The 12,156-nt window shown below is 41.0% G+C and overlaps 1 protein-coding gene across 1 annotated transcript in view; it reads left to right on the top strand.

The window, feature by feature from the left end:
* The window catches only part of GMPR (guanosine monophosphate reductase), a 32,594-nt gene extending 25,260 nt beyond the window's left edge, over window positions 1–7,334 (top strand). Inside the window, exons 7-9 of the mRNA XM_089516786.1 lie at window positions 1,682–1,724; window positions 4,810–4,969; window positions 6,513–7,334. Coding sequence (XP_089372912.1) covers window positions 1,682–1,724; window positions 4,810–4,969; window positions 6,513–6,693 — 384 coding nt within the window. The 3' untranslated portion in view covers window positions 6,694–7,334. The remainder of the gene's footprint in view (window positions 1–1,681; window positions 1,725–4,809; window positions 4,970–6,512) is intronic.
* The last annotated feature ends 4,822 nt before the right edge of the window (window positions 7,335–12,156 follow it).

Genomic DNA, 12,156 nt, shown 5'->3' with positions numbered 1-12,156 from the left:
CATTCAATTGAATGGGCATGTGCGCCCTTTGCGCCCTGCGCGCGCCCACGCTGCCGCACACAAGCCCCATTGTTTCCAATGGGGCTCGAACATAGGCGGAATTCGCCTTACGCGGAGGGATCCGGAACGGATCCCCCGCATAAGGCAAGGACAGACTGTACTACACCACATTCACTGTCAATAGAAGTTGTAGCCAACAATTTTTGTATGGCTACTGGCCCATCAGATCTCGTCCTAGGGATATATAGAATTCCCCCTGCTAGAGTTTCATGGTGTAGACTAGTGGTCCCCAAGGTGTGCTCTTTAAGGGATTTTGGACTTCAGCTCCCAGAATCCCAAACTATTGGCCAACATGGCTGAGGCTTCTGGGAGCTGAAGTCCAAAATCCCTTAAAGGGCACAGTTTGGGGACCATTGCTGTAGACCATAAGCTATCAGATCTTGACAAGATATTAGGCCTGGTGTGTGAAATGTCTACCTCTCTGCCATTTGGCGAAAAAAATGTTCAGCTGCCAAGTACCTACACATAGGTACTGGGACAGAGCCCCTCTTCAGGATGGCCCTACATTTCCAGCCCTTGAGCTACTCTCACTTACCTTGCTATTTTCTTCTCAAGATCCCTCCATGGATTTGCTTCTCTAGTTGAAAGTTTTATGCAAGTTTATGCAAGAGGACTGCTATCCTTGATAAGTTACTGTTTTGATCAGTGGGTTCTTTGTGGTAAAGTGTAATCAGTTCTCCCTTTCATATCTTAAATGACCACCAACAACAATTCTTTATTAATGTCCATAGACCCAGCAAAAAGTCTTAAATGAAAATAGACACAGTTGTTGAAAATAAAACCAGTAAAGAATTATTATATAGCAAGTTAAACATGAATTCGTTGAATTCTTTCCATATTCTCAACTCCTAAAACTTTATAAAGTTTTCTGTCTCCCTCACTGGTCTTTGCTCTGTCTCTTACTGACCTAACTACACTGTTAAAAACAAGCCTCTGCCTTACAGCTTTTCTCCTCATAGATTTGCAGCATTCTGAAGGTTATGACTGGCTGGCTGTAATTGGGCTTGTTTGGCTTTTCTCTTCACAAGTACCTAAGCATATGTGGGTCGAATGCATGGTGACCAAAGGGGTTTTGGTGGAGCAACAGTATTATTTCTGCCATCTCATAGCCCTTTTGACAAAATCCCTGAAAGAAAATCCCTTATTGTTATTGTTGTTGTGTGCCTTCAAGTTGTTTACAACTTATGGTGACCCTAAGTCATTTACAAGTTATGGCAACCATAATATTCAGTTGACCCACATATGAACCTGTCATGGGATTTTCTGGGGCTGAGAATGTGTGTGACTTGCCCAAGATCACTCAGTGGGTTTCCATGACTGAGCAGGGAATTAAACTCTGATCTTCAGAGACATAGTCCTACGCTCAAACCACTACACCATACTGGCTCTACATACATACACTGTATATATTAATTATACACAATATATAATTATAAACACACACTCACACAGTAGACATTTTGACTGCCTGTCCTTAATCTGCGGAGGAAAATAACACATTCTTATTCTATACAGATGTGTACCTATGTGGAACTGCGTCTGGCACTGCTGGATAAAATATGGCAACAACAAATGCAAACTGAGTAATTGATTTCCTCTTTCCTCCCTCTCTTTTCTGTAGGATGGGGGGTGTAGCTGTCCAGGAGATGTTGCCAAAGCTTTTGGTGAGTAAATTGGTCAAATAATGCAAAGAACATTAGATCCAGTCTTTTGTGATGTACATTTTCTAGATTCACATTTTGTCTCCAATTATTAATCTTTGAAGTTCCTTCCAGGAGTAGCGAGATGTTCAAATTACACTTTAGGCCAGGAGTGAGAATCATGTAATCTTCCAGGTGTTACTAGACACCAGAGCTGATAGAGTGAAAACTTGGGAGTTGCTGCCCATACACATCTGGATGGCTGTTTGATGCTCACCCTTGCTCTAGGTTTACGTGGATCAATTTTTATCTGGGTTTCTAATATCTAACCAGTTGGAAAGTGAATTAGGAGTTTGGCCATGTACTTTTCTGCTCTTAAATTTGGTACTATTAACCATTATGGTTCTAAAACACCTCTATACAGCTGTGCAGTTTTTCTTCTAAATTGTGACCTCAGAAATTGTATGTTCCACAATTACCGCATATATCTTCTCACCCGTTAGCTTGCAGATATATTCCTCCAGATATTATCTTACTATTTTGGGCACACATCAACATTGAAAGACTAACTCTTTTAAAATATTAGATAAAACATTTATACCTGCAATGTAGCAACATATATACAAGCTACACACTTGAGAAAAGCAGGTTGGATAGAATGTATGCATGAGTGTGCACCAGTTAAAGCACAATTCAAACAGATGTATTGCACAGGAATATTGTAAGATAATGTGTAGGAGCAAATACTTAGGGATGGTCTCTAGTGATAGAAAGAACAATGGTCATGCATACTGGCCCGGTACACATGGGCCCTTACTGCATGCCCATTACATGCTAGGGTTGTTCGGGGGCAGGGCGTGCAGACGCCCCGCAACCCTAGCATGGCATGAGCGCCCTACAGCTGCGCAGCACTATCCAGATGGTGTGCACAGCAATGACATGCCAGCAGCTCAGTGTTCTCCTTTCTTGCTGTTGCAGAGCAAGGAGAGGCATCTCCCCGACGCCTCTTTTTGGAGCTCTGTACCGCACCACTGTTTCCTAAGTCCAGATGCACAACATGTCAAAGGACCACATGTATCTTTCCCCCTGTTTTTGCAGCCCATTGCTGGTCTCATTTAAAAAAGCAGCATTTTCTTTTTTAGAACAAATTGTCAGGAACATGCATAACATATTTTTTGTGTGTTTCTGCTGAGGTCCCATGCTGGCAAATTTGGTAGTGTAGCAGCAGATGCAGTCCTTGGTGAGCTGGGGGGAGATGAGCAGTGAGCTGCCTGCACACCTAATTGTACAATGTTCTTAAAACCATGGACTCAAGAGTGTAGTAACTGAGGGGGAGGAGAATACAGATGTCAGGGGCAGAATCAGGTACCTTTCCTTCAGCTAGCCCTACAGCGCACATTGCATGAAGTGACACCACATTTGCAGAGATGAAATAATGGCTCACTTGTTACTGAAAGCATTGAATATTGATTTAGAGCCCCACAACAATCTGTTTGATATGCTTCTTCCCCTAAAAGATCAATTTAAAAAACCCACAGTAGTTTTGTTTAGCATTACTGCCATGTTGGCACCACTTATTTCCTTGAAACAAAAGCTGGGAGATGACTCAGACTCCACACTATGTTCAAAGTAAGCAAGAGTGAAACACGGCCACTAGAAAAAAAAATGCTTATTTCAATAGGAGGCTTTCCAGGAATTAGACAAACAAAGAAGGTACTTCAAAGGTTTCTACTGTTTTGCTAATGCTTTGCTTGCCTGGATAGTTTCTTTATTCTCATTTAGTCTACATGTAGTGGAAAAGGTGCCTCCTATGAAATGTGGTGAAAGACAGATGTGAGATCTTGGCATCAGACTAGTTGGGATTTGAAAATATATGTATATTATTAAAAGAAACACATTCTGGTTACACAAAACAAGAGAAGAAATGGCAGAGATTTAAATGATAGTCAACACTCCCCCATTTGCGGAAGAACTTTAGAGTTTAAGAAGTGTGTGAGGGACTGTGTAGACCAGCCACCAGGGGGCGGAGTCGAGGTGTGACGTCCATACAACGCACGCCCCGACTCTGCCCCATGGCAGCGTGATGCTGTGCACCACTACACATGGTGCATGGTATCACAGTGCTCCTCTGGTGCTGTGTTTACATGATGCAGTGCCAAAGGAGCACTTTGGCACTGTGGCTATTGTGCCATTTCCAGGGCGCAAAGAGGAGCCACTTTTATGGTTCCTTCACTCTGGAAAGGCCAGATTGGGGCCATGGCCCCGATCCAGCACAGCTAGAGGCAGCTGCAGGCCACCCCTTAGGGGCGGTCTGCACAGCCTCTTATTTGTGTCCTTAATACAGCTTGTATGATGGTAGCATAAATGTTTTTGAAAAAGGTAGCCTGTGGGGTAGGATGCCTTGCTGTGCCAGAATCCTGTTGGTGTGCTGCATTGGTGTAACTGTGATGGCATAAATGGTGCCAGCAGAAAGAAAAAGACCATGGACACTGCAGGTGTGAAGGAAGTAAGGTGTCGGAGAAGTATGTTACTCAGAAATAGCAGATTTTGTCTGCTGTCCCTTGCCACTGCTATATAGTTCTGGACAAAGTGCAACTGCTAGTGTAACACACCAAAAGAATTCTGGCCCTCATTCCTTACTTGGGTCCCAAAGTGCACAGACCTTCTGGTAGTCACAAGACTGTATGTATACATTCTGGTGCATGGAACATCTGAGGAAGTAGACCAAGTCTAATGAAAGTATATACTACAACTTCTTTCACCCAGTTAGTCTCAAAGGTGTTACAGGATCCTTTTGCATGGCTATGTCTCTGAATACTACAAATTGAGGAGGAGGAGGAGGACGGCCTTTCTTAAGAGCTACAACCTTCTGGGCAGGGGACATACATGACCTCTTCTTTCCTAGTTTCTTGTTGTTAGAGGTTTCTTCCTGTCCTCCTATGTAACATAGGCATTACTTTCTTAACTAGGACACTTGCACTGATGAGTAAGTTGTTTTTATTGATGAATCCTGGTTGGATGGGAATCATATTTACTGCAGTGCTTGCTTGGTCTTTTGTTTTTCTGTCCACACTCAGTCCAGTACCCTATTTCTTTCTGCCAACCACAGGAGCTGGTGCTGATTTTGTGATGCTTGGGGGCATGTTTGCAGGGCATGATCAATGTGCAGGGGAGGTCATTGAAAAAAATGGCAAAAAAATGAAGCTCTTCTATGGAATGAGTTCTGACACAGCTATGAAGAAACACGCAGGAGGCGTTGCAGAATACAGGTACCAGTTATACTCTTTCAATTTAATTTCTGTTCTTGAGATCACTTGTTTTTGAGTGTTGCAACCGGCAGCAAATGGCATACATCTGAGTCTGTGAGGATTTCAAAATGAGCTTTGAGATCCACCTGTGGGTTGTACTTTGTCCACTTTTGTTCTTATAGGTGAGCAGAGAATATACTCTTCATAGCTTTGCCTTGTGCAAAAATATTATTAGCACAGTTGTTGGGCACTTTTGGCCAATGTCACATGTTTTAGTGCCTTCTCTTTATATTAAGAGGGAATTATTACTAGTGCAAACAATATTCAGGAGAATATTTACAAAAAATTAGTAGCCTATCATTTGATAACATCCAGTTGTTTTTTTACATGGACTGTGATTCAGCTTATAACAATTTACCAAAGTCCATCAGGTCTATTGATTGACTCTCCCTTGAAGTTCCATCAAGGTCTGGCCTTCAAACATTAAATGAGACAAGGTGGATGTAAAATAAACTGAAGCTGTCTTGGAAGTTCAACATGTATATATTTATTTCACATTTAGGTTCTGGGACCAATATATCCATATTTTTAGTAATTATTTTGCAGATGCATGATGTGTTGTAGCATCTCAAAAAAGTCAATCCAGAAACTCCCATAGTGTGATGATTTACTGATCCTGGAAGTGTCAAGCATTTTAGATCAGCTTATAAGACTTTTGTTCAGGTTTCCAGAAGATGTAAAGGCCAAGATCCTGCATGGGGAGATGGAGCATAAGGGTCTGTTCTCCTCCGCCCCTCCCCTCCCTTCCCCAGGACTCATCTTTTGCTTTTGAGGAGCTGCCCAACATGGCCACTTAATGACCAGTGGGGAGAAGGGAGTGGCTGAGAAGCCTCCCATTTGGCTATTCTCCTATAACCAACAACCCTTCTGGAGCTCCTGGAGGATGATGTTCTCATTGTCCAGCTATAATGATGTAGCTGGACATTTCTTCACCCTTTACATTCCACTAGCCACCATGTGGTGGGGGACCATAGGCAACAGGAGTTTTGAGCGGGGTGGGGTTTATTACTTGAAGTAATGAATACCTCCTTCTGCAACAACCAGAGAGAAGGAAGGGAAGGGAGAGCATGGAAGAGAGAGCGAGAGATATCCAGAAGAGAGAGATACACAAGTGAGATCTAGAAAAGTGCTTGAAAGTTCCGTCTTTATTTTATTTAAGGTTGTCATCTCCTACCCACTCAAAGTTCAGAATGTTTGTAAAGGAGCATATATATTATTTATATATATTTTTAAAAGGTGCATGTATATTGTTTATAAAGAAGCATATACATCATTATACAACAATACAACATGTGTGTTATTACCCATTTGATCTCATTTAGCAGATGGGTTTTCACATGGAAGCAGAAACAAAAATAACTATAGGGAGAAGGCTTGTGCTTGAAAATCCACCTCCTGTGCAGTTGAGAAAAGCATTTTTCTAAAATATCAGAGAGAGAAAAAAATATTTTTGCTAATTGTACATAACATTTTACCAATGAAATTAACCAATCTTCATCTCCAGAGCTTCAGAGGGCAAAACAGTGGAAGTGCCTTACAAAGGGGATGTGGAAGACACCATCCGTGATATCCTGGGTGGACTGCGATCTACCTGTACCTACGTGGGAGCTGCCAAGCTTAAAGAGCTTAGTCGAAGGACAACTTTTATTCGGGTCACTCAGCAGCACAGTCAAGTCTTCTCTTAAGCCAAAGAGGAAAATACACTGAACTCTGATCCATGCTGGCTTTTCCTCCTCCTTCTTCTTTCAGGGTTTTGTTTTTGCTTTTTTTGCAATACAACTTCCTGCTGGCCTACTCCAGACTAAGAAAGCGGGGTAATGGACATCATTATTTATTGTAGTGGTGGGGTGAAGCATCAGGTGGACAAGTCATAAACTGCAGCTGTGTTCATAATCATTTTTATTCAAAATACAAGGACACTTGTCTTCTGGTGCTCTTGCCTATTTAAATGAGAAATCTAGTTTCATCTTTTAATGGTAACCATGAAAGTCTCTCAGTTCTACATTGGTATGATTATCTGTCTGTTGGGATAATTCTTGTTACCAGTATAAGCAAATCTACCCAAGTTTTGACATTCACATGCCCCGGTTTCTGCTGTTCTTGCAACATGGCATGGTACTCAGAAGAACAGGAGGCCAACTTTGGAAAACTAGCTGTTGTTGCAGGGATGTTGCCCAGCATGCCAGACTTGGACCAGCTCTTCTAGAATGAAAATATGCTGCTTTATTTTCACTGTGACATTAAGTACTTGATTTGTAAAATTGTGTGCTTAAATACGAATGTTCTGAAAACTGTTGATTAAACAGTTGTCTTCATTTTATTGTAATACTTTGCTGCTTATCTGACATATTCCAACATAGAAAATGGTTACGCTTTTTCCATCCAAAATACAGTATTTTAGATATAAAAGTATTTCAGATAAAGGACAGTTTCTCTAAAATCCTTTTGGGAACCCTTCCTCATTATGGTGCCCCTCCCCCTTTTAAGCTGCACCTCCTATCAGCCCTACCTATCATGGCAAATGGCAAGAGTTCATCAAAGCTGGAGTTCAAAACATTTGCAGGGAACCAGGTTGGAGAAGATTGTCATTATGTAAGGAATATACAACAGTTCCATATTTTTAAACCTCACTGTGCTTACCAAATACAGAGTCCTCTGATACTAGAGAATAGATGTTAAAGAGGCTGTACTTTAAGCAGACCCTGTATCTTTAGGTTTCAGCAAAGGCAAGAGAACTTGAGCCTCAGGACCTTGTAGTTTGACAACTGGCAGAGGGCCCATCCAGACAGGCCAAAATAAAGCTAAGGACTGGAGCATGGCTTTGGTACGGGTTCTAGACTCGTAGGACGCATGCATCATTTAAACAGCATATCTCCAAAGTGACCCGAAGCAGCTTTATTTTGGCCTGTCTGGATGGGCCCAGAGTTTTATTGTGATTTAATCTGTAACTGCTCTTGTCAAATCGTGTCCTTATCTTTATTGTCAGCTGCAAGATAAGCTGTCATTGTGGTTGTTTTTTGGGATGAAGGGACAGAATGAGAGAAGTACATGCACAGTTCATACTGCAGCAGTTCATTAGGGGTGCATTACCAGAAGAAAGATCTAAAATACATAAAAGGGTGGTCATATAATGTTTTACTTCTCTATGTCCTTCTTGTCTCTGCATTGTGCAATCATTTTAACATCTGCAGTAAAAGTGGATGGCTAGTCACTTTCGGACACTGGCACATTAGTGTCTTGAACAAGGAAGTTACGTTCAGTCCTTACTATATCTTCAAGTGCAGCTGCTTCACTTCTTTAAATGAATGGTTGCATTTATTTATATGAGAGGAGGAACCGTCATAAGGTTTGCACTGCTTCTGAGCTGAGGGCAACACTTGACACTGGCAGGAAAGAGACTGCTTCATTTCCTGTGAGGTCTCACAAGCCATAGGCATTCCAGCAGTCTTATGAAACCACTTTTAGTCTGATATGGTATGTGAGTGTGTAGCAAAGAGAGAGAGAGAAAAAAGAGACAGTAGCTATAACTGAGCATGCTAAGGAACAGATGCAATTTGCTGTCATTTTCTGATCAATTTAATTGCGTAGATGAGCTCTCCAGTAATGAGGCAGATAAGCATACATAACTTCATAGTGTGGAATACAGTATTTTTCAAACACTTCACAAACAATAACATGTAGCCACATCTACCATCAAATTCGGGGATGTTTGGAGAAGGATATCAATCTTTGTGGTGCATTTAGTAGGAGCCCTGGTGGCACAGTACTGCAGCTACTCACTCAAAACTATAAGGTTGTGAGTTCAATACTAGCCAGGGCTCAAGCTTGACTCAGGCTTGTATCCTTCCGAGGTCACTAAAATGAGTACCCAGATTGTTTGGGGCAATTAGTTGTAAACTGCTTAGACACTGCTAGTTCTGTATGAAACGATATATAAATTAAGCTGTTTATTTAATGTACTATGTTACTGCTACTGGAACCAACAGTGCTGAAGGGATATGGTAATGGAGTTCATAAGAATTACTTTTCTTTTTACTGTCATTTCCAGAAGCCCCTAGTGCCTGGAGATAATCACGGGGATGTTTATCACACTATGCTCTTAAAGAGCTACTATTCCAGTGTGACTCCTCTAGCAGCCTCCTGTTGCATGCTGGGATTGGCAGTTTTAAGGAGCTGAACTTCTCTGCCTGAGAATTCTAAATACCCCTCCTTAAAACTGCCAATCCCAGCATGCAACAGGAGGCAGCTAGAGGAGTCACACTGCAATAGTACCTCTTTAAGAGCATAGTGTGATAAACATCATGGGAACAGGATAGGAATGGGACTGCTCCCCCATCCTTATCCCATCTGTGACCTGAGTGAAAGTGAAAGCACTTCCAGCCATCATGGTAATAACAGATTTGTCCGTTATTACAAAAGACTGGAAATCACTGTAGAAAGTGTTTTCAGCTGATGGCTGAAAGTGCTTTTCAGACTGCTTTTGTGTGAAAGTGATTTGTGCTATCACTTTCACTCACACTTCCCAGGTGGCTGAATGACGGGTTCAGTGATTGTGAGTGAAAGTGATCTGCACAATCACCTTCACTTGCGCTTCTCTGCCAGGTCAAGTATAAGTTATTTGTGAAAGTGCTTCCTGTGATCATGTGGGAAAGATGGGACAATGACACCCCATCCCTAATGTGATAATCTCCAAAGGCTCAGTGACATATTCTGGATGATGAAATACAAAAACATTCTCTTTATAAGCTCATTCATATTTGGGAACTGGCACTGGCATCTTGATCTTTTTAGATATCCTTTTTCTTCTTTTAAATCTTGAGTCTTAAAGATTGATCAGACCAGATAAATGACTCCTTTTGCAGTAAGCTAGAAAACATCCAATTATAAAAACTTCCCAGCCAGTAGCGTGGTGCCATTATTCATGTATTCTTTGCAATTGGGGAATTATTTATTACAAAAGAATGTAGGACAGCTTGCATATGTAGTGTCTTTATGAGGCAGTGGCTGGTGTCATGTTAGTGACATACACAGATGTGCATTTCCCTTAAACCTATGCATGTTCTTTTTTGGATTCTGGAGAGGCTGGCATTACTTTCCTCCCTCTGCAGTGACCAAAGCCTCCCACCTGCCCGCCTGCTCATCCATGCCTCTTAAAGAACAAGTGCGATCAGAGAAATATCTAAGGATATCTAAAAGGATCAAGATGCCCTGAGATCTCTGGAGTATGCTGATGTTTCTCAATGTTGATGTAGTCACTTTTGGCTCTGGCTACAGGGACTGGCCGATGTTTCTCTGATCCTGCTGTTCCTGCTGTGGCATCGTAGGGCTGTAAGGGCAGGAGGGGTTCAGAGAAGCTGTACAGTAAATCTGGTGGTTAGTAGTATATGGTTCAGCCTAATGTGGATGTGGGTAGTCATTAGGAATTCACTACTATCACATTCCTCAAGCTGTCCCTATTATCTTTCAGGTGAGAGCAAGTTCTGTATCTTTTCAGCCACTTGACACAAACCTGCTGAATCACCTTACGACAGTGTGCAGTTAAGTAAAATGTTTTTCAGCAATGCCACCAGAGCTTAGCACTAAACAGACCTTTTAAGCAAAGTGATACTCACTTCCATGTAAATAAACCAATACTGTATATACTCATGTATAAGTCTAGAAATTTTAGTCAAAAATTGGACCCAAACACCCTAAGTCGACCTATACACGAGTCAGTATTGCACTTCTAGTCTTATAAAAAAATAACCATCCCCTGGTTAAAGGCAAGAGTATAATCTATCCTGGAAGCACAGATCCCCATCTACTCTCTCATCCATCCAGATTTTAGTGTAAACACAAACAGTGATGCCTGCTGTAATTTTATAAATTATTTGGCATTGTTTTCCTTTGCTTCATCCTCTAGATCATGTGTTACATGATCCTAAATTTCACCCTCTACTTATCCTCGGGTCATATCAAAATCCATTATTTTAACCCCCAAACCTGCCCTTGACTTACATATGAGGTAGACTTATTGTTGAGTATATATGGTATTTTAAATCTATTTTGAAATGTTTTTATTTAATTTTTTATTTATATTTTATTTAAATACAAGTCACATCTAGCCTTAAACCCAAATATAGAACCATTTTTATTGCACTGCAGACTACTGTTAATAATTGTGCTGTTCTGATTTAATGATGCTTTTCAATAGTGGCATAAAGCCTTCAGAATTAATGCTTGCCCTCTCCACACCAACAAAATTGCCATAATATATTAAAAACAATATTCCTGCTTAAGAAGTTACCACCTTTGAGTGCCCCATGAAAAATAGCAGCAGTCTTCTAAGTGTCATGTGGCTCTGTATTGGATATCCATGCAGCAGGAGTCAAGCTTTTGATATGAACAAGTCATGAAGCCAAGTCTTAAGTACCCAGTAGCCCTGTATCAGCTGCAACTAGGATGTGTGATATAAAGCCAATATATGAATGAAGGGAAATGAAGCATCAAAAATGTTTTAGACAACACAAGTCTATGAATAAATATCAGACTTGCGTCCAGTGGGGATTTTTCACAGGGAGAATTTTTACATAACTGCAGCAAAGAGGGCTTCCCATGGACAATTAGTTCCCCAATCCCCCCTACCATTTTGGGATTCAAAACACCCATCACATTCCCTAGATCATGTTTTTAAATTTTCTGTGGGGGTTGGACTTCCAAGGTTCTCAAGGAGCCAATGTCAGATGTATTTTATTGTAAGTCTTGGAGCTTGAAGTGCTGTTGCTGCTGCTGCTATTATTAAAATCTTAGTAAGGGCAATAGAGCAAATCATCCTAACAGTAATCTCCATTTCTCAGAATCTTCAACATACAATTTGGTTGTAACAAGTGAAACCACATACAGCTGGATAAAAATGTCCCAAGTATTACCACTCATTACAGGTCTGTTCAAAATGATTGTAAAGATGCATTAATACCATACAAAAATAATGAGACAAAAAGAGCTCTAAATAAATAAATTCAGAATACATAGTTTTACTATGCATAGATAATATATCTTAACTATCAGTTTTCCCGTTCCCCTTTTGCTGTAAGCAAGGTCTGGGGTGGAGTGGGCGGAGAAGGGACAAGTGAACTAACTAGATTGTATCATACAGTTTTGCAATAAAA

This window comes from Sceloporus occidentalis, unplaced genomic scaffold (genome assembly GCF_023333645.1).
Source record: "Sceloporus occidentalis isolate IW3139 unplaced genomic scaffold, rSceOcc1.0.p SCAF_3, whole genome shotgun sequence".
In the NCBI taxonomy this organism is placed as follows: domain Eukaryota; kingdom Metazoa; phylum Chordata; class Lepidosauria; order Squamata; family Phrynosomatidae; genus Sceloporus; species Sceloporus occidentalis.
The sequence above is the reverse complement of the archived record's forward strand: the minus strand, read 5'-3'. Positions and strand labels throughout refer to the sequence as shown.